Source organism: Drosophila subobscura, chromosome J (genome assembly GCF_008121235.1).
Source record: "Drosophila subobscura isolate 14011-0131.10 chromosome J, UCBerk_Dsub_1.0, whole genome shotgun sequence".
In the NCBI taxonomy this organism is placed as follows: domain Eukaryota; kingdom Metazoa; phylum Arthropoda; class Insecta; order Diptera; family Drosophilidae; genus Drosophila; species Drosophila subobscura.
In genome coordinates, this window is record NC_048532.1 from 13,236,981 (window position 1) to 13,259,549 (window position 22,569).

Sequence of the window (22,569 nt, forward strand, 5' to 3'; positions counted from 1 at the left end):
GAACAAACAAATACTCGCACACACTCATCCAAACTTTCATGCACTGAAAGAAATGTGAAATTTTTCAATAAAGAGCTCATCCAGAGGTTCTGTTATATATTTTTTGTGTGTTAAAAAACTGAACAAAAATCGATGACAACCTGTAGATTATCTAGATAATTTTGAGCAATTTTTTTGCTGTGCATGGATGTGGAGAGCTATCGTACCATTTTGGTGCTGTTTTCGTATGCGTCAGCAGAAAATAAAATAGTGAAAAAATAAAGCACAATACCAATGCAGCGACATATCCTTGAAGCTCTCTCACACACACGCGCTCAGTCACGCAAAACACCAACGCGAGCGCACTTTGACCTCATTTTGGGCAACGGCAATGGTTTTACGCTCGAGTGTGTGTCCTCCCACACACACAAACAGCAGCTCTACCTCCCCCCCTGCCCCCAAAGCGGGCACGTCCCAGTGTTCGACGTGTGTTTGCTCTCGAGAGTTTTTCTCGTTTTTTTCTCCCATAATGATTTCAGCGTGTTAGTGGCACAAACATGAACAAACATGCATTTAACAGGAAGCAAATGAAATCAATAAGTTTGGATATCTCCCCCCACTCTCTCTCTCTTGCTCTCCATCGTAGCTTAAAACAGTATTCGTGCTGCAGATTGCAACACCCCCGTGGGGGTTTTATTCTCCTGCAAAATTCGTGTATGCCCCACCAACCGCAGGATTGAAATCTATTGAAATTGTTCCGCCATACTCGTTAGCCACTTAATTTTCGTATAAATTGCAAGTAATTAAGCCATTTTTGGAGAGTTAATAAAAATGCATAACTGAAAGCGCATTTAATTCAATTAATGCGGTTATTGCAAAGTGCTACAAAATACAAAAATTATATTAAAAAAAAATCATCTTTTAAACGATGGAGATGATATTTTTAATCGGAATACGAGAATAGTATAATTAACATGCTCATTTTAGCTAATAAATGTGTTAAGTGCAGGTGCGGAAATTCACTTAAATAAATATTATTAAATAAATATGCAATAAAAACCCCGTTCGGTCGTGCAATAATGTTTATAGAAAGTACAAGGAAATTGTGCAAATGATGCCAATTTGTGGCTATGTTTCCGTGGGAAAGTTCACTTTTTTCCAATCAATGAAATTAAAGGTTTAAATTGGTTTGCGGTGTTTGAAAAATGTGAACGTAAAATGGTCGATTTCTTCTGTTAGGACGAAATAAATATCCAAACAAACCAAACAAAAAATGTGCCCGAATTCTACAGCAAGATTTAAATAAATCGAGCTAAATACACAGAGATAAATAAAATAAAAATACCAAAAAATATAGAAATAACCAATGTTTAACAACCAAAATTAAAAGAAACAAAACAGCAACTCCATTAAACTCAGGAAATCCATAAAAATTGAAAAGAAGTTGCAGCCGAGCAAAATATTGGCCATGTTCACTTTATGACATGACGTCGGGGTAATGTGTTCATTAATTGTTGCATATATTTATACGAATCAAACGCTTGTGTGTAAACACGAGTCTCGAGTCTTACCACTTAAAATGCCTGGCACGCTCCATGGGTCATTAAAAAGCGCTTCGGTATCGTATCCGGAAATTTGCATAATTTCTCGGCGTTGACGTTTGAGGGCCAATGCACTTCGCTGCGCCCTGTCAAACAAAGAAACAACTAACAAAGAACTTGATTGCTGTCACAGCAAGTGCAAGCAAATTAAATAATAATTATTTATACAATGGGCAAATAGCAGACAATTATAACACATATGAAGCAATCCAGCTGTCCGTCCGACAGACACAGCCACTACCCCGAAAACTCGACTCGAAGCCAACGAGGCGTGTAAATTTCGTTTAATATTCTAAGCCCGAGAACAACTGCAATGTAACTGGGAAATTGTGTTGTGGATTCGAGTGGGTTTTTGGTCGTGTGACATAAACTCTGGCTAAATGCAAACATTTATAGTTCCATTTAATGGCTTAGAGTTTCGGATAGCGATGGACGGGACAGGCATTAAATCATTTTTAAAGTGCTTGCAAAAAATAATTAAATTTGCCAGCACGAAAATGACAGGACTATTCTTGTCTTTAGCTTTTGTCTAAGGGTACTGTGAATATTGGCTAAAGTGGAGGTGAGGGAATGGAAACATTAAGGAAGGATAGATGGATCCCAATGTTTGAATTTTAATTAAGGTTATTCCTGCACCATAAGTATACTCTCACACATGAGTCTAATTTAAATAAAATTTCACCCCTTGATGATTCTATTTAAGATCAACTATAAACTTTACAGGGTACTAAAAGCTGCCTTCTGAGTCTGAATTTAAACTTATTCAGGGATATCAAAAAGTTATTCATAGTTAAAGTTCGGTGCAGTATTTCTGCATTACCTAATCCCCACTGTAGAGCAGCTTTGGTGTCTAGTGAAGCAGAAGACAACAGTAAAATGCCTGCGCCTTCCTTTACTCTCCACTCTTACGCTCTGTCTCCGTTTATTCTGCACCCCCCTCTTGGCGCCCACTCAGTTAGCAGCGCTGCTGAGCGCTCATTCATGCATCCTGATTTCTATTATATCACACATGTACATGTATGCTAGTGTGTGTGTGTGTGGGGGCATAAGTTCACACTTGTACATACGCGTACGCGACCGTGACGGCAACGGCATTGCCAACAGCATCAAATACTAAAACAACAATGGCATTCGCCTTTGCCATTGTTGTTGTGCTGTGTGTGCTCTCTGCCATTGTCGTCGTCGTCACTTAATATACAAATTTCAGTAAATATTTTTGCACACCCACCACACACAGAAACACAGAGCAAAAGAGAAAGAGAGTGTGTGTGTGTGTGTGTGTGTGTGTGTGTGTGAGAGAGGTACCCATAAGGAAGAGGGGACTGCAATTTCCGCGCATTGCACTCGCTTCAAGCTGTCGGGCCCATGTCATGGCAGCACGACTTCCCTCTCTGCCCGCCGCCCCCACACAGCCCCCCTCCGTTGCTTACACAGCGCAATGGTTGTTCCTTCAGTGCCGCCGCCTCCTTCGGCAGGGCAACAATTCGTTCAATTTCATGCAATCAAGTTATTTTAATTCATTACCCTTACGCGACCAACACTTGGGAGACATGCATACAAACACGACACTGCACTGCACTCATACACACACGTGTATATGCAAGTTGGAAGAACAGTTACTCCTCTGAGGCAATTGCCCTGGTCCCACCACCAGGCGGAGCAGCCTGCATATGTTTGTTTTGGAGTTTTACGATAGTTTCTCGGGATTTGTTTATTTTATGGTAATTTTATAGTCATTACAAACAATAATTAAAGAGTAACATCAAAGTTAATCACATGGAAAGTACGAGCACAGGTCGGTAGAAAGCATTCTCTTGAGTCTTTAATAGGTTCCTTAAACTTTCTTTATACTCGATAGATAAATTTAAAGAAATTACCTTTAATAGTATATTTTTGCAAGTATTTCTATACTACGTAGTGGCGTTTTCTCTATAAATTACCAACCCACAAAAACATCGAAAAATCTTCGAAAACGAATGCATTCCCGTTTCATTTTGTCTGGTGTGTCGTCTTAATGGCTGTCCTGCATGCATGTGCATTTGCCTTGCGACACTTGACATTACAAAAAAGCTTCCATATGTGTGTGTGTGTGTGTTTGAATGTAATATAAACACATGCAAATAACTACACACAGATACGATACACCCACATGCATATCTATAGAAAAGACTCACGCACGACTATCAAAATGTCAGACATCTGTCATTTAATTTAATTTGACTTCACTTTGCTTTCATTTGCCCTCGCCCCCCATCCTTCCCTCACTCCTTCACTTTGCCTTGTGCCGGTACCGTGCCTTGCCTTGCCTTGGCATTCTTTTTCTGCGCTTTCTTTAGCTCGTTCTCCGTCTCTGTCTCTTTCGTTTTTCTTTCTTTTTTTCCACTATAGCGCGAGAGGCGTCGACGCCTGAGCACAAAACGTGTAATTTAGTGGGTGGTGCGAAGGAGAGGGAGAGGGGTAAAGAGAGCGGGCGCAGGAGTATTCCTTCAGGCTGCTGTTATTACTTAGTTGGTTGTTGTTCGCATTCCCCTTCCCGTTTCGTACTCTTTGCTGTTGCTGTAGCGCGCACAACGTACGCGAGCTCAATTTAAAACGTTTTGCGTTTGCTGTGAAAACGGTAAAAGGAGACGGAGCTGGAAAGGAGAATGAGAACGAGAGCGAGAGCGACGCGACGCGATGAGGAGTGCATCGATCAAGGAATACCCTTGAAAGGGGAATTGGAATAAACTTTTTTCGGCGAAAATTGAAGTGGATGAATGGTTGAATGGGTGTGGAATGCATGTGGGAATTGATATGAATGAATGAACGAACCAGAGTGAATCTGTGTACGATCAATGTGAATGGATGCATTCGTGTATGAATGAATTCATGCAGCATGTATGAATAAATAGTACATAAATTAATGAAAAATTCCTCAATTAATGAATGTTTAATGGGTTTTTTGAGGTGTTTAGGGAAACCCATATACCCTTACCATTTTAGAGGGCATCTTTGAAAGACAACTTGACTTGATTTGCATAGGAAATTTTATTTCTTTTGAGCTCTAAGCTAAGTTAAACCATGGAAAAGCACACATCATTTACGTTAAGGTAAAACTAATTAAACTTGTACTCCCTCCCCCGGAAGTCTAGAGTGGGTAAACCTACAAATAACTGATTAAGAAAATGGGGAAATCCCCAAAAGTCAACTAAGTCTCTCCTGTTGCCTGGCAATCGCTTTCAGCTGCTTGCTGCGATGCTTCAGCTTTTGCTGTAGCGTTCGCTTGAACTGTGTCTCCCGGTTGAGGATCTCCAGATCCTCGTTGCTGCAGCTGCCCAAACGTTGCTTCTGCTTGGCTATCAGCTCCTTTGTCAGCTGTATTTTGGTCCTGGAAACCTTAGTGTATAGCAACTGGCGACGTTGCAGTTCCTGGCGATGCAAAAACAGAGCGTAGGCGGTACCGCTGGATGATGCCATGCTGCCGGTTGACTGTTGAGTGTCTGCCATGTCCGGGGTGGCATGCGTTTTTAAAGGACCCCATGGCCATGTCCTGTTCTGGTCTGGCCTTTCCCTGGGCTTAGGCCATCCATGTGTTATGCATGCATGGACTTGTTTATCTCCTTTTTTTGGTTGCCTGTTGGCCTGGCCCTGTGATTTTTCCTTGCAGGCCAATCCTTTGGGGTGTCGTTACCTGACTGCTGCCCTGCCTGCCAGCCGACTTAGCGTCCCACGCAGGTAACGGATGGTTTATCTGTTTCCGCGTTTCAGGCCAAACTTTTCCGCACATCCACACACTACGTGTTGTTCCATTAATGCACTTTGGGCCAAAATCCTTGGCATACGGCGTTGAGGGGCTTTCCTTTCCTTTCCGCCATGCCACAGAAAAGTTAGGTAAACTTTGCCGCTCGACTGACCCCATAAAGGAAGGAGAAGACACTCTGCCACACACACACACACCACCACACACACGATAGAGGGCGTTTGGGGGCGGCAACATCTAGGCAACTTCTCGGCCAAAAATCCAATGCAATTTTGGGGGCCATCCATCCATCCAGGCAGCCAGCACCCTACGACCCACTCAACGACAGGATAGCACGCACGTCCTGCCCAGGCCCCATGGCATATGCATCAATAATTTTGTGCCAGCATGCGACTTGACCTGCAGCCAGGACACCCCCTCGACCACACCCCCACACACTCCACACTCTGAGGTTTATTAATTTGCATGAACTCTGGGTCCGGGCTATGGCGCTCATTTTTCATGCTGCCAGGGCAACCGAAAGCCACAATTAAAAATTGCTTATGAACGGAAATGGCAGAAAAAAAAAAAAATGAAAACTAGAAAGGAAAGGCGGAGATCCTGATGATGCTGCTGCCACTGATGATGGAAGCGAGCCAAAACTTCTGGACGGGGAGGCCCTGCCCAGACTAAGCCATAAGCTATGGAAGAAAACCCCGCAAAAGTTTTCTCCAAAGGCAAAACTTAATTTCCTATTTCCTTTTTAGTTTCCGCTTGGCACTAGCCAAGCCCAAGCCAAGCTTTCTCCCACTTTCTTTTTGGCCATTTAGTGTAAACTGTGCGCATCATTATTTTGAAATTTTTGACACTTTTTTCGCTTGATGGTTGTGGGGGGTGGGGGTGCTAGGCTACTTGTAAATCAACTTTGCAGCTCATGTGTCTTCCTCCGCTCTAGAGCAAGAATTTTCTTGTGTGTGTGTGTCACATTTCCGGCGGAAGTGTAAGCAGAAAAGTTCGTTTCGTTTCATTCTCGTTTACGCTAAATGCCATCAAGAAATGCAGCATCGTCGCTTCATTCCCAGCGAAGACTTCCAGCAGCCCAGCTTCAAGCTGAAGGAGCCAAAGACATTGACTGATGATGATGAGGCACGATGATGTAAATGGGATTTTAGTGCGGCAACCCCGCCACAGTCCCCGCCACATGACAATAGTAAACTTCTTCTTTGTCGCCGCCCAATCATAAGCTGTGATAGCTCTGTTCCGCTTCGGTCTCTCTGGCGTTTTTTCTCTCGGCACGTAAATTGCCTCGCTGAATTTATTGTGCAATTACAAGGAAATCTAATGAATAGATTTTTATTCCAGAAAAAAGGCAGCGAAAGGAGAACAGACAGCGGCACAGGCACTAAATTTGTGGAGCTGTCTGCTGGGTTGTTCGGGTAGAATTAAGTGCTTTAGTTACAGCTACTAACTGTCGTTTTTCTTCTTTTTTTTGCACTTGCAGTTACCTACAACAATAACAGATACTCAAGATGGGACATCGACATTCCCCAGTCCTCCTAGTGCTGCTCTGCTACAGCTGCTCCGGCGCCTACGCCTTGAGTCTGCCCAACATCACAGCGTCAGAGGCTGCCGCTATTGGAGGTTTGATACTGCCCCCACTGGTTGTGAGCCCCAGCACCAGTGGCAGCAACAGCAGCCTGATCGGCGGCGTTGGCGGCCTGGCAGTGGGCATGCCTGCCGCAGCTGAAACGGGCGCGGGAGCCACCAGCTTGGGTGGCAGCCAAGTGGGTGGCAGCAGCGGCGGCAGCAGTAGCGGCGGCCTCAGCGGCAGCGGCAACAACTCTGCGATGGTGCAGGCGCCCAAGGAGAAGCTGTACGAGAAGTGTACGGGTCCCGGAGATCCGGGGCCATGCAAGCAGTACATCTACAAGTGGCGCTACGAGCCAACGACCAACGAGTGCACCAACTTCATTTGGGGCGGCTGCGATGGCAATCCACAGAATCGTTTTAGCACCGAGGCAGAGTGTTTGTTTCACTGCATTGGAGGACCGCGTAAGAATCATAGAGATTCAGGGCAGCAGCAGGAGGAGAAGAGAGAAAGATTTTGCTTACCATTATCCAGATTTATGCATTCCCCGTGGATCGCTCTCTTTCTCCCTGCTCTTCTGCACTTCCCCCACATGTTCTTCTCCCTATTGACAATATCTCTTTTTTTTGCAGACACATTGCCACCTTTTCTGCAGTCAACCACACGCGAGCCCAGCACCACAGAGAATTCGCAGCTCATTGGCTCAGTGTACACCCAGAGTCCGGCACAGGCGGCGCTGGATGAGGATGGCAGAACGGGCGATGGCACCACCCCGGTGCCCATTGAGCAGCGCGGCCCTGAGCTGACGTTCGCCGAGACAGGCCAAGGCAAAACTTTCGTTTTTGCCAAGAACAACACGTTCATCCAAATGGACGGCGACATCATACAGACATTTCAATTAAGGTGAGTGGATGCACACGACGGATGCCCCCGCCATAACTCCTTTGCATATTTCACTCGTTTTGCACTGCACACGTTGCATGCAACATCAGCGCGTCATTTGGCGGATTGTTGGACTTTTGGCTCAAAGCTGGACTTGATTTTCGCTTTAACCCTAGGAAGGCAGTGAGGGTAGGATTGGAGTTGCATGGATTATATGGGTTTAGGAGTTATAAAAGGAAAGATTTAGGCGGTTTTTGTGTGTAGAAATGTTATTTAAGGAAAGATTTAGTGAGCAATTACTTTTTGTAGGCATTTTTTAAACAAGTTTCTAAGAGCTGAGTACACAAAAACTCCTCCATTGCTATCCAAGAAGCAGATAGATAAAATCCATGATTCAAGAGCTATTTCCAACCTCTCAAAGAACACTTCCTTCCAGCAAACCTTACTGTTGATTAGTTCTGAGTGTTTTCCCATCCCCAAAGCTTACATTTTAATCCCAACAATTACCCTGCCAAAAAAGTAATAAATCTGCCGCTCCCTGTGGGGTTAAAACGTTGTCCAAAAAGCTGTTGCAAGTACAATTAGCCAAAAACTGACATAGTTTCTCGAAATTGATTTTCTGCTTGAGGTACAAAAAGGTCGCCCTATCGATGGAGGCAAACAAAAACATTTTGAGGGGTGCCGGCAGCCGAAAGTTAATTTTCTGCTCAATTGCAGAGAGACCGACCGACCGACCGACCTTTGCCCAAAGAAAATGACTTTCTGGCTACTTCTTGGGTCAGAGAATGTAGAATTTAAAATTCAATTTGTGGGGCCAAAGCACATTGTGACATTTGCATATTAAATTAAGATAAAAAATATTATTTAAATGTGTGGCACATGCAGCAAGGAGCGAAGTCAGGCCAGGCCAGCCCAGCCGTTCGTTGGACAAACATGCAGGCAGGAAGGAGGAGGCAAATAAAATTAAACATGACTTGGCCCGAAAAATACTACGTACCAGTGGCATGTGGCATTTGCTATCGTTGTTAGTGTGGCCTGCTGCTGGCCAGTTGGCTACTGCAAAGTACTTGACCAAGTTGGCAATTTGTGTTGTAGTTTTAATTGTAGCTCATGTTGCTCCCAGCAGACAGGAACACAACAGCAGGAGCGGCAGGATGGACCAGGCGCATTCAAGAGCAAAGAACAAATAAATTTTCAACTCTGTCAGGCGCACACACACACAAACCCACACCCACACACACACACATATGCTAATGCAACAATTCCCCCAGTGGACTCACTCTCTCTCTTTATTTCTCTCTCTCTTCACAGACTTTGCCGTGAGATTTCATTTCAATTCCGCACTCGACTACCGCACGGCCTGCTCGTCTATCACAACGTTAAGAATCCGGATCGCATTAATTTGGACCCCTATGCACTCTATGTGATTGTGGAGAAGGGCCAGCTGAAGGTGGTCCATGTCTTTGGCAAGCATTCAACGAGTGTCACTGTGGGCGAGAGTCTGAATCGAGATGAATGGCACAGTGTGATGGTGAGTCTCTCCCCCGAAAAACCAGGTCAAGTCTGTGGGGAATATCATTTTGCCAGGGGAAAACTATGAATGCAGTTTCAGTTCCTGTTGCATGCGACTCCTCCAGCTCCCCAAGGGGTTGCCATGACCAGATGAGCAGTTAAGCTCTTTATGAGAGTGTCAGGGTATACAGGATTCGTGTGAATGCTGCTGCTGTTGGGATTCTGCTGCTGCTGTTGGCCAACATTAGCATGGCCATGCGTTCAGCAAGCAATTAGCAAGATTGCAATGCGGAATGTGTGTGTTTCCCTCCTCCACTCCCCCTGCATGCTCTAGGACTTGCTCTCTGTGTAAAACGCTTTATCAAACTTTTATAACAAAGCGAGCAAGTTGATTTATGAACGCTCCCAACTTTGTTAACTCACCTCGGACATGCGGAATGATGGTAGGATGCCCCACAGACACACCGAAACCCTCCAAGCATCGTCAGCATCATCATCATCAATAACAGGAGGCAGCAGCGCAGGCAGGCAGGCAGACTGCAGCCCAGTGTTGGTTCACGTATGTTCCATATTTAAAAACAAACATTATTCCCCACTACTAATCACACCCTTACAGCACAACGCAGGAATGCACGAATGCAGAGATATGTGTGCCCGAGCCCCACACAGACAGGCACTCATAAATAACACGCAAATTCCTAATGAATTTCAGCTGATCCCAACAGGCAGGCAGGCAGAAGCAGCACCAGCAGCAGCAGCAGTAGCATCATGCAGCAGCAACAAATTTATCGCTGGCAAAAACTTGCAACTTCAACTCGTTGGCCAAAACGCATAAATTCATAAATTTTTATCATTTGTCTGTGTGCTCCGTGTGTGTGTATGGCCATGCCACCCGCATCCTGCTTTAGTCTAGCTTTGGGTTTATTGGTTTCGCTTCTCTAACCTATCTCCCTCCTTCTCTCTCCCTGCATCGTGTCTGTTGCACAGGTGCGCATCGATGTCCATGGGGCAAGATTAATTGCACGCGTCGACAATAGTCAGGAGGAGGTCTATCTGAAAGGACTGAATCACGAGTATAACTATGGCGTCTCCACGAATCTGCCGTCGGTTGTGCTCGTTGGAGGTGAGTGTCCAAATCAATTGTGTGTGTGTCTATCTGTGCATGTGCCCCCCTCCTTCATAAGCCACGCTCTCGCACACCTGTATGGTACAATCAATCATATTAAAGGCAACGCCCGAATGTATGCAACGATTTTTACACAAAAACCAACGCGCAGGAGGAGCAGGATCCTCCAGCCAAACATCGGTCCAAAAATATGTACATACATATATAGAAATGGTAAAAATCGCTGGAAAATGTGCAACTGAAAATGGAAAATCGAATTTGCAGCACACACTTTTGCTCATTTTCCATTGAATTCTGGGCTGCTTTATTTAGTGTGTGCCACGGCATGGCCTCCCCCACGCTCTCTCCCACTCTGTATGACTTTGAAAGGTGCTTTTGGTGCGTTATTTGGAAATTTAATTATTTCACCGTTGCCAGCAAGCAACCAACACACACACAGAAAAAAAACTGAAACGAAATCTGAAACCCCAGGAAAAACTGTGCGCCGTGTATGGACACAGAATGGGCCATTGATTGCGGTGCCAGAGTGATGGGGTGCCGGCGGGGTTCATATACACTGACTGAAAGTGCGTTCTAGTTTTCCCCCCGCAGCCGCTGCGTGTGTTTAAAGTTGAATGCGAGGCCAAGAAAGAGGCCAGCCGCAACATGAATGCCACAAGGTTTCCCGAAGGACAAAGAAAATGAATGGAAAAACATTGAAAGTATTTCTGGATCAAATCAATAATCGATAGTCCCAGTTTTGTGTGGAATAAAATGTGTTTAAAAATGAGTTGCAAGGTGATTGCTGTACCCAGTAGAGAAAAGAGTGCGGGGGTACATTAAATTCATGTAAAACTAAGGAATAATCCAGAAAAAAACTCGTTTCAACAGAATCATTGTAGCCAGAATGAACAAAAGAAATTGTAGCGTAAATTTTACTGTGATTTGGCACCTTGGAGCACTACTAATGTGAGATCTAGAACGCTTTTTGTATGATATATAGAAGGGTCCAGCATTTCGACTGCTTTTATGCATTTTCTTGCACAAAAATCTACTCAACTTTCTGCAAAATTTAGTTGTAAAGTTAAATGAAGCAATATTTTAAGCCACAATTAACTCCGAACAACTATTCCGCATTTCCTTAACGTAACATAAGAACTCAGCTTGAAGTGTGCATAAAAATTAACTGAAATTCTTTTAACATGGCATAGCATGTCCATAGGAATTTATGAACCATAATCACAAATGTGTGCTCCCTTATCCATGCCGCAAATGAAACTAAAGTTGCGTGTTTCCCCTTTTTCTTGCTGTTTCGGAAGCCGCTTTCAGTGTAGCATATTTATTTAGACTGTTCTTTTGCTGGGGCGGAAACCAAACAACCGAATGGAGACAACTTTTTTAATTAAGCAATATTTAAATCTCAGCAGCACCCGGCCAAAAATCCCATCAAAACTTTGCAACTGTAAACAAGAGAATTATGTTATGGCTCTGTCCAGAAATGGCAACCATATCCAGCCCCTACACAAGCAAACACAACCCCAGCCAGCACACAAACCCCCTGCAACCACGCTCAGATGTAGCCACAAAATCCATTGCCAAATATTCAGCATGTTAATTAATCTAAAGACAATCTCAAGCACTCAACATCTCTCTCTCTCTCTCTCTCTCTGTCCCTTTAGGCCTTTCGTCGGAGGAGAAACTGCACGGCGTAAAGTACATTACGGAATCCTTTGTGGGCTGCATACGCAACGTGGTGCTGAGCTCTGGCAAGGCGGCCTCTGATCTGCTGCCCATTGCCCCGCTGGTGGCCACCAAGCATGAGAACGTCAACGAGGGATGCTTCGATATGTGCGACTCTCGCCACAATTTGTGCTTTGTTGGCTCCCGTTGCATCAACCACTACGGTGGCATCTCCTGCGACTGCTTTGGCACCCACTACGAGGGCGAACACTGTGACATCTACAGTGAGTATCCATGTACATATCGCTATGCCATCCATCTCTGTGCTCGTATCTGTCTGAGCGTGTGTGTGTGCCCCTAGGGGCGACATTTTGTTTTAATTATAAACTATGTTTGTTTGCCTTGCGGTTAGCCACTGGCACTGCCCATGGCTTACCCGCTTCTCTCTCTCTCTCTCTCTCTCTGCTCTGGCTACAGTTTTAAACACGCTAATGACCTGACCATAAATTATGCAAAATAGTGTTTGACTTTTTGACTGCCCAGCCCGGTCCGGGCCCTCCTGTTCGTGTGGTGCTCAGATTCAGCGTCAGACTATGCCCAGGGACTGGGCAGAATGTGCGCCAAATTAGTTTGTTAAGCTCCGATATATATCCAGTATCCACATCCCAGCAGCGCCTACTTTCAACCCATTTCGATGCCTTCAACAACATCCGACATTTAGTTAATGACATAAAGCCAATTCCAGGCCGCCATAATCCCAATTAAGTCACGCGAGACCATTATATGGGCATTGCCCATTAAAAATTGAGCAGCTCGTTTATGTTTTTTGACATTGTAAAATGCGAAAATCACGACAAGGGGCAGGTTGCAGTTGCAGGCACGTAGCTGGGCGTTGATTTTGTACTCTTTGAAAGCGAAGTTTGTTTACCCTTTTCGACAGGTGTGCGAAGAGTGGGAGGGTTCTATGAAGATGTTACTTTGTTGAGACTTTATTGATTTAGCTAGAGACTGAGGGCTTGATTAAGTTGTTCATATAAGCAACTACAGTGCTTAATGTCAGGAATTGTTCATAATATTTGCTCAGTTGTTGAGGTATAGCTGTAGAAAATATGCTTATAGCCTTGGCAAGCTCCTAATTGATCACTTCACGATGATATTACACTCCCAGAGTACATATAATCGCATTCAGCAATGCTTTCAATGTGCAATCTTCCAAATGATTCATTCCACAGATCTGTCTCAGTTTTTCAGTCACTTTTCATGCATCAAAAATCGATCTTTCATCCACAGACCAAGCTCTGTCCAAGATCACTTGCTGCAATCCCAGTCTTTCAATCTATTTTTCTTTTTACTTTGCCACACCGTCTTCATTATAACATTATAGTCCCATAGCCAGTTAAAAAGCATCGTGGAACATGCATTCTCCACAGATTTAGAGAACAATTTTGCAATCGTTCGCAATGTTTGCTAAAAATTTGCATGCAAATTACACCCACACACACGCACGCAGAGAGAGAGAGAGAGAGAGAGAGAAAAAACCCAACAAAATCCAGACTTTGCGGGTGGAAGCGGATTGAAATGAAGTGGATTTACCAGCAGGAGGAGGAAGGAGGCAGTGAATTTACCAGCAGGAGGAGGAAGGAGGCAGTGGAGTGGGGAGTGTAGTGGCTTTGATGTGAAGTACCGGGGCAGGACACCCAGCTATTGATGCAATCGACAGCTGCAAATTGCACGGTAGAAAAAAAAAAAATGAGAGCTAACGGGCAGCACAGGACAGCGTTGGCTCTCGCACTCTCTCGCTCTCACTCTCTGTCTGACTGTCTAAATGGCGTCTGTCAAGGACAAAGAGCGAGCGGCGTGACGTGCGAGTTTGTCGAGCATTTACAGGCAGTGCCAGTGCCAGTGGCAGTGGCAGTAGCAGTGGCAAAGCTGGTGTTGCAGCTGCAACCGATCACAATTACGTAACGAACGCCGAATGGCAAGTGCAAGCAAATTACACAGATGTAGTTTGACGACGAACCCCGGCAGTTGCTGCTGCGAACGGAAACAGTGTCAGGCCATTAAGAGCGCACACAAACACAGACACAGAGCAAAGACGAAGGTCCTGGCGGAACACGAATTGGGGAACATAATCAAACGCAGGCGCTTTTGTAATGCAATAACTAAAATGACAACTGCCAGTGGAAAGGAAGGACCTGTAGAGAGAGGCAACAGCATCCGGCACTTTCCCCTCATTTCCATTGAACATTTTTCGTGCGAAAAGTGTCAACGAAATGCGTTTGGGCCAGGCTTTTTGGGTTTTGGCAGGGAAATCATTAGCCCCAGCACAAAACTCGGACTACAAGATTTTTGGGGCTTCTTCCGGCATAAATGAAATGAAATCCCAACCATGAAAAGGACAGGCAAACAGACAGCAGCAGAGAGGGGAGAGACCCGAGTCCTGCCTGTGCTGTGCTGTGCTGTCAGTTGTGATGTGGCCTCGTGCTTAGCTCAGTTGGGGAGTTGTCAGCTGAATGGATGGACAGCACAGGCAGCGCTGCAGTGCAGAAAATGTTAGATTTTGGTTGGAAATGGAAGCTGGCAGTGGAATACAACTTTAAAGATATTCCAAGCAGTATTTCGGACATCCCAGTAGCTTCTAAATATTCTTTTCCACTCTCTGAAACACTTTTAAATCATATTTGTAGTGTATCTTCACAGTTTAAATTGCTTAGAATAGAATTTCACTTAAATTTTACGAGTAATTAATCATCATGAGCCGTGCCACGTCCTTTGCGGAGGTCAGGCGGATCGCCCCCACAAGTTTCATGACCCGCATGCAGTCGCAGAACGTGGCCAAGGTGCTGCTGTCCAGCAGGAAGGCGCGCAAGTTGCTGCCAAAGCGACGAATGCCCAGCTATCCAGAGTTTCGGCGTCTCATGAAGGCAGTGTATTTGGATCGTCGCGCGTCCAGAGATGCCACGGGACAGCCGCTGGCCAATATGGTGAGCATCTACAACAAGCTGGTGGAGATGCGGCAGGCGCAGTTGGATCGCAAGCATCGCAAGAGCATCAAGGCCACCATCAATACGCGGCAGCCGATTGCTAATAATAGTCTCATACTGGAGCGTACATCGGTGCTGGAGGATCTGCAGAAGAAACAGGAAATCTTTCGGCACAATCTGCAGCTGCTAAGTCGCATCAATAGGAGCCAGCGGCTCCACGGCATTGTCGATTGCTTCAATACGACGTACGAGCGTGGGCCGTCGAGTCGGCATCGGGAACGTGTCAAAGCGGAGCGGCTGAGTCGCGACAACAGGGATCTGGGCTGTCGTTTGGCCATGGCCAAGTCTAAAGTGGATTGCCACAATCCGTGGGTGCCGCCACTGCCGCCCATCGAGCTGAAGGCCTCGCAGCAGACATTGGTCGAGTACACGCCGTTCATCCCCTCACCGCAGACTGGACAGATTGATCCCCAGGCGCTGCTGCGACCCGTGCTCTACTACGATCTGGTGGTGGGCGACAATCAGCCGCTGGGCCGCCTCAGCATACAGCTGTACACGGAGGTCAGTCCGGAGGTGGTGCTGGAATTTGTGCGTCTGGCCACCTACAACGATGTGCAGGGCCATCGCTTTCTGCGCATCTTTGCCGAACTTTGGATGGAGGGAGAGCTGGTGCTGGGCTCCCGGGATGCACTGCGCCATCATCACAGCATCAAGCGTGAGTCGCAGCTGGACTACACACGACAGACGGGTTTCCTCTCCTATGCGTGGGACTATCACCATCACTTTCCCCAGGGTTTGCTCAACTACAGCATTAGCTTCAAGCCCCTGGCTGTGGTCTCGCTGCAGCGTATCGTCTTTGGTCGCGTTTTTGGCGGTCAGCGAGTGCTGCAGTTGTGCCAGGCATATGGCACGAAGAACGGCAAGCCCAAGAGTCATGTGACCATCGCACAGTGTGGATTGCTCTAATGGGAGTCCCAGGAGGAGTTGCCTCATTATCCTTTTGCAGCTATTAGCATAAAGGTGAAGCGGTTTTTATCACACTGCGACACAAAATCTCTCTCTCTCTCGCTACTCCAACAAAATGCAAATACAAATTATGAAGTGGATGTACATTTATCTCTGCTGTGTGTGTGTCGTTATCACGAGGGCGTGGCCCAAACGTAGCCCACGTGTGCCGTGTCAGATAAGCCGGCCAACACGCGGCTGCTGTCGCTTTCCACCCAGAATCTGCAGCGGCGGCGGCGAAAAAAACTGCAGCCAGAATGAATGAAAATGGCGAGTAACACGATTTTGCACATTTTGCAGCAGGACGAGCACGAGAGGACCACGACAAGAGCATCAGGCGTATGCCCAAAGGCCGCTGCCATAGACCAAACAATATAATCTATTTTTGTGGGTGTGCAACTCGGACGTTTCTTTTTTCCCCGTTCACTTTTTCAAGCCGCGTGTGTGGGAGTTTGTGTGTGGCTGGCAGATAATGCACCAGTGGCACGGGGGATCAAAAAACATGTAGAAGGAAAGGTTGCCATGCAGGTCGTAGCTGCTAATACACTGCAAGGAAATGTTTGTTTGTTGGAGGAAGATATTTTGTACTGTAAAATTGGTTTGGGGAGCGATTAAAGCTGCAGATTGTAAAAGTATTTCGATGCCAGAGCTTCGATTTGCAGCCAAAAGAGAGATCTATGCTAAAGTACAACTAAAATTCAACCAAAAACTTGCTCAATCTTCACCCCAAAGTCTACTCTGAACTGCCCTTTCCATAATTCCACTTGTAGTGTATTTTAAGCGACTGAAAAGTTGTTTAAATTTGCTCTTTCTTTTATGGAGTAAGCTGCACAAAATGTAAAGCTGGCTGCAAATATGCTAAAGGTTGAATTACGTTTAACTCTCTCTGACTGGATTTCGTATAAGAGCTTTACACTTGCCTTATGTAATGTAATCGATTCTCGTTTCGACTCTTTCAGCGGCCACCATCATCACGTTGCGTGGTGCCAGCTATGTGTCCTATCGTATCTACGACTGGAAGGATCGCGTGCACTCCTCCACGATGCGCATCAGCCTGATGTTTCGCACAAACTTTGACGACTCCGCGTTGTTCTATGCCAGCGGGGAGTCGCTGAAGCATCAGTATATAGCGGCGGCCATCAAGAATCAGTCCATACACGTGGAAATGGACTTTGGTGACCATGTGATGGCCACAGTGCTCACGGATGATCTGACGCGCGGCTACTGGCACAATCTGACCATTCTGCATGAGCAGCGCACGGTGAGCATTATCCTCGATCAGCAGCAGAAGGTGCTCGAGCTGCCGGCCACGACCAGCGGCAATTTGCTCTTCGATCCGGAGATCTACTTTGGCGGCGGGCCCGAGCTGCACAAGAAGAAGGGTTTGGCATCGCACAACAATTTTGTGGGCAGCATGAAGTATGTCTACTACAATGACATTTCCATACTGTACGAGCTGCAGCGAGGCAATCCCAAGATGCATTATCATGGTGAGTCTTGGAGATATTTGTGTGTGTGCCAGTGGCACTCACTTATTTGCTTTTGATTTGCAGGTGTGCTGGAGGCAGAGTTTCTGGAGAATGAAGTGAATGTCATACCCATAACATATCCCTTTGCGACATCACACATTTGGTGGCCCATAAATCACGCCGAAGAATTTAATATTAAATTCGATTTCCGCAGCAGTCGGCCAGGCGCTGTGCTGGCCTACAGTGACGTAACGACCAGTGCCGGAAATGGCTTCTGGGAGGTAAGTGTTCGTTCAAGCATTCAACCATACATGATGCAGACACACACACAGCCGTACACAAATGTACGTGCAACATTGCTTGAGCTTATGAACTCAGCTCAGGACATGGCTGACGCTGACATGCTGCTTAAGACGGGACCTAGCAAAAGGGCAAGATAAATGGCAGGGAAGTGGCTTGGGCAAGGTGAGGCAGTGGCCACCAGAGAGTGACTTCTGCAGAGCTCAAAGCCTTACCTTAATACAATTACACCTTGGACGTAGGTCGAGCCAGCCACCGAAGCAATGGCAAATGAAATGCAAATCAAATGTGTGTGTGTGCATGTCTGTGCAGTGTGTGTGTGAGTGCATCGCATGCCTGCTCAATATTTAACCTCTCTCTCTGCCCGCACCATTGCGGGGGCGATACACACACAGAGTCAAGGAGCATTTGTAACCAAAAATACGAAGGCATGTGGAGAATGCAATTAAATTTAAGCGTGGCTGAGTGAAATTTGACTCTCTGAATGGGAAAACTACAATGAGGCTTAGTCGGGACATAAACTTTCCCTTTATTTGAGGCACTTGAGGCACCATGCCAATAATTTGCTACTTTTCAAGACAGCATCCACATCCTGGACAAAGCGCAGGCAGTCCAAGACGATCAATAGGTACCGTAAACGCATATCCCATTCGCCGACGGTGTATTTCTTGATATAAATATGATTGCAACAGCCGAGGGTGGTGGCATCTACCATTAAAAATTCTTTTAAATGTGGAAAACCCATCGAAATGTACACAGATTTTGGTCCAGAGTACAGAAGTGAGATGCGATAACACAACAAGCGTCGCTCCAGTATGTGTCGATCGGCATCCAAATAGTCAAGAACGGTCGTTGCATAGCTGCTCCTCTCTTCGGTGTATATGACGAGCGAGTACATTTTGGCAACACTCTCTAGAAAGTGATCGAGAAAGGGACGCTTGTAGACTTGCAATGTGAACTGGTAGTCGGGTACTTCGATCTCAAAGTCAAAGGGCACACCGCACAAGCCACTCTCCCGTGGCTTGCATGTACAACGTACGAATTCGAGATGTACTAATGCCCTCAAATCCACTACCAATATCTTCTTGTTTACGTGCAAGAGTCGACGCTTTGGTTTCACCGGATTGTAGTCGAAATATTTGATCATCATTTTGCAAACTGTTTTAAAAATCATATGGAGCAAGCACTGGAAAGGTGCCTCTGCATAAGGTCTCACAAGCGTTCCAAGAAACAAAAGACCCAGGGCAAGCCATGTGGGCTTTGTGCCGAAGCTAGAAATATGAGAAACATCATGTGTAAATGAGTATGTGTGATGTTTAAGTTAATGTTTACTTACATAAAGAAAAACCATGAGAAATCATGAGAGGAAATCGTTTTAAACATATTTTAGAATTGGATTTGTAATAGTTAATGGCAGAAATGGCAGATTTAATTTAAACGTGTAAAAGTAAAGCCAACTAGATCCAGTATTTGATATTCCCAAACTGCAACCCCCATTCTCAGCAAATAGTCGGCATAGCAGCCCATGTGTTAGCTTACACCCAGCGAAAAAAACACAGAATCGAATGGTTGCACTTGTATTTAAAAATGTATTCCAATCGTTTTGCAACAAGAGAAAATTAAAATATTTGCTACAAAAATATTTTTCATGTAATTTCAACATTTTTATACCCAAAACCCGATGTGTACTGCCATTTTTCTGTGGGTGTAGGCTTTGCCTGTACTTTTTGCAAGATCTTTCTCCCTCTCTCTTCCCATATTTGCTGATTCTCTTTGGAGTCTTATCTTGTGCGCTCTTTGCTTTGCACACACAGCCATGGCAGACTGGACTGCAGATAACTCACACACTGCAGCTGCAGCTTTATCTTACTCTTTTTCGGCATGCCCCGCCATTCTCTGTGGTTACATCTTTCTCTTTCTCCTTTTTTGCCTAGATCTAAGTGATTGCACCACAAAAAGAAGAGAAGAGAACGAATGAAAAAACGAACGTCCATCAGGATATTAACCAGAATAGCCTCGAAATTGTTTCTGTCCTCTGTGAATGTCGTCCAGCCCGGGCAATTTATTTGAAATAACAATTTTTGTAGATTTATGTCATTGCCGCCGCATAACAATTGAAAGCAAGTTAAATGCTGCCATGAAATGACAATTTATAACCAGAGAGCAATTTCCAAAAAGAGAGCCAAAATGGCGTCAGCGAGGGAGGGTGGGAGGGTAAGCGAGGAGAATAAAACAGATTGGGGCCCAAGCATAAAAGTGCGTGCAATCGATCACAAAAACAATTCAACAGTTTAAGGCCTGTTAGGGTACAGTGTCCAGTTACTCCCTGCAAGCTCTCCGCCGCTCCCACTCTTAGAATTGACTTTAATGCCAGCATGTGTGTGGGATGCACAGTGGAAAAAATTACCAAAAAAAGCCTAAAGTATTGCAAAACCTTACGCTTAATGCATAAAATGTTTTTGCTCAGTGTGCTTTGACTTCTTCGCCCGCATCTCTCTCTCTCTCTGTGTGTGTTGATGTTTCTATGAATGTCCGTAGCATTTATCTGTATTTAAACAAATAAACCTCGTCTTGGCCTGGCCGAAAACGTTTATTTGGTTACTTGGCATTTTGGAAATGCACTAAAAGGGAATATGCACACACACACACTCGAATGTAAGCAAACAAACATACATGCATATGTACATATGCATACATATGCATAGAGAGAGAGAGAGATGTGTATTTATTTGCATTTTATTGTTGATTTTGTTCCTTTTGATTGCAAGACTTGCCTCCCTCTCACTCTGGGCTGTCCAAAATAAACTGCTGCAGAACCTGACTTATTGGCATTGCAATAAAATGCTACTGTAATGCCCAATGAATATTTATGCCCATTTAGCATCTAGAGAGAGAGAGAGAGAGAGAGCCCCGTAGGGCTTATTTGACACTGCCATGCCACGATTTATGCGACACCCAAATTAATACTAAATTGATTGTGTCAGGTTTTTATAATATGACTGACCGACACGCCGCCGCACCACTCGTACATTTTGTACCTTTTTAAGTTAAATAACATCACAGTTAGTCAGAGGTACTATCTAGCTATTTGTTAACTACACACATGCTATCTGTGTATCTGCATTGGCGTTGGCACTTCAAAAACGCATCAGTTACGAGAGATTTTATTTATTTACTGTTTTGCCCCGTCGGACACCGGCCACAAAATTGCCACCTGCGTGCCGCGTTTTGACGCTCTCAACAAACTAATAAATTGCCAGCAGGCGATATCTGTCTATGTGTAGGTGTGTCTCTGTCTTTTTGTGTCGCGTGTTCTCTCGCTCGCTAGCGTAAAAAACGTGCAGTAAGGTTTTAATTGGTTTTTAGAATTGTGGAGTACCCTGTAGATTGGATTTATGGCATTTAACAGACTACATAAAATCCTTTCGTCAATCACTTAGATCAGTATGAAGAGAGGAACAGAAGAAGAGAGTGAACCACAGAAGAGTAAGGTAAAGCGCCAGTGTTGTGCAGTGTTGTTATTGTGCAAAAAGAAGAGCGAGTGAGATGAATACCAGAACAACCCCAAAGAGCATGAGAACGAACTGCAAGAAGAGAGATCTTGCGCTTCGCTCTACGGCTGGGATTCGGCTTCAATTTAAACCGTAAATGGGGTTTTAATTTCTCTCTCTCTTAACAGTCACCTGTAGACAACATACCCCGCTCTCCCGTACATATACCCCGTACAGTACCGTACAGAATGAACAGCCAAACAAGTGCATGCAACACAGCATGGAATGTCATGTCACATGCGTGACAAGGGAATAGCCTGAGGGGGGGCGAGGTGGGCTGGGGCCATAAAAACTATGCGCCCGCATAAATCGCGAATCACAAATCGAAAATCGAATTTATTGACAGCGCGCAAATGGTCGAAATAGGCAACAAACAGCACACACACAAACACACTCCGCGGCACCAGCCGCAGTCACAGTCGCGGGCGTAGAACGAATAAAAATCATTTGAAATATTGTCACAGTATACAATGTAGATGTGTTAGTGTATCTGTGTGCATGCATGGTGGATGGTTTGTTGTGTGGGTGTGTGAAAACTGTGTTTGCCTTTAAACATAACGCTTGCTCAGTGACAAAAATCTAATGAAATATGCAATAAAATTTGAGTGTTTGTCATTTCACATAAGCGGCGCAAAAGCGCAATTCGCAATGAGCATAGATAAATGGATGGCACACGCACACACACATACACAAATACATTAGCATATCTACCACTACATGTGCATATATGTATGTATCCATGTTCCATTCAGTTTAAAAATTGATGCTGCATTGAGCCGAAAACCCAGCGAGAAAGTTCATGAAATTTCCATAAATGTTGAGCAATTTCTTTTTTTTTTTTCGATTTGCAATAATAATAGACTGCACAGCAAACAGCGTGAAAAACCAATGTATGGATGTCAAATTAGTTGGATTATGATAGAGAAGCGAAATGTTGTTTGTGCATAAATATTTTTGTGTATTTATGGTGTGCCATCGATCATTTTGAATGGGTTCTGTGAGAAGTTTTAGCGAATTTTTGTACTCAGATTTGTGTTTTTTGGGAGCTAAAGATAACCCTTAACAGGAGAAGTGGTTCCTTGACAGTAGGCGGCTTAACAGTGGGTCTCTTAACAGTATGTTCCTTAACAGGTGTTCGATTTGAGAGATATTCCTACATTTGGTTTGTATTTTGTCAGATTTCCAGACTTTCAAT

The 22,569-nt window shown here is 45.0% G+C and overlaps 3 protein-coding genes across 7 annotated transcripts in view; 1 reads left to right on the top strand and 2 right to left on the bottom strand.

Moving 5' to 3' along the window:
* The window catches only part of LOC117895846, a 61,816-nt gene that overhangs the window by 5,728 nt on the left and 33,519 nt on the right, over positions 1-22,569 (top strand). For all 5 annotated transcript variants that reach the window (XM_034803804.1, XM_034803805.1, XM_034803807.1 and 2 more), the window contains 7 exons: positions 6,800-7,350; positions 7,519-7,789; positions 9,080-9,299; positions 10,268-10,403; positions 12,065-12,349; positions 17,014-17,544; positions 17,608-17,804. In XM_034803804.1, the coding sequence (XP_034659695.1) occupies positions 6,828-7,350; positions 7,519-7,789; positions 9,080-9,299; positions 10,268-10,403; positions 12,065-12,349; positions 17,014-17,544; positions 17,608-17,804 (2,163 nt within the window). In that variant the 5' untranslated portion in view covers positions 6,800-6,827. The remainder of the gene's footprint in view (positions 1-6,799; positions 7,351-7,518; positions 7,790-9,079; positions 9,300-10,267; positions 10,404-12,064; positions 12,350-17,013; positions 17,545-17,607; positions 17,805-22,569) is intronic.
* On the bottom strand, positions 4,628-5,102 carry LOC117895862. Its single transcript, XM_034803830.1, has one exon. It carries the CDS (start codon positions 5,064-5,066, stop codon positions 4,764-4,766), a length of 303 nt encoding a protein of 100 aa, XP_034659721.1. The 5' UTR covers positions 5,067-5,102; the 3' UTR covers positions 4,628-4,763.
* LOC117895858 (CTD nuclear envelope phosphatase 1-like) lies at positions 18,344-19,298 on the bottom strand. The gene is made up of 2 exons (XM_034803825.1): positions 19,160-19,298; positions 18,344-19,094 (listed from the first exon to the last, which is right to left on the bottom strand). The coding sequence occupies exons 1-2, from the start codon at positions 19,204-19,206 to the stop codon at positions 18,353-18,355; spliced, it is 789 nt and encodes a 262-aa protein (XP_034659716.1). The 5' UTR covers positions 19,207-19,298; the 3' UTR covers positions 18,344-18,352.

What these genes read in the sequence shown, in the direction of transcription:
- LOC117895858 (XM_034803825.1), bottom strand. Translation starts at nt 19,206, where the DNA reads ATGTTTAAAACGATTTCCTCTCATGATTTCTCATGGTTTTTCTTTAT. An exon ending in TTCTCATGGTTTTTCTTTAT is followed by an intron (nt 19,095 to 19,159) that starts GTAAGTAAACAT and finishes TCATATTTCTAG; the next exon opens with CTTCGGCACAAAGCCCACAT.
- LOC117895862 (XM_034803830.1), bottom strand. Translation starts at nt 5,066, where the DNA reads ATGGCAGACACTCAACAGTCAACCGGCAGCATGGCATCATCCAGCGGT.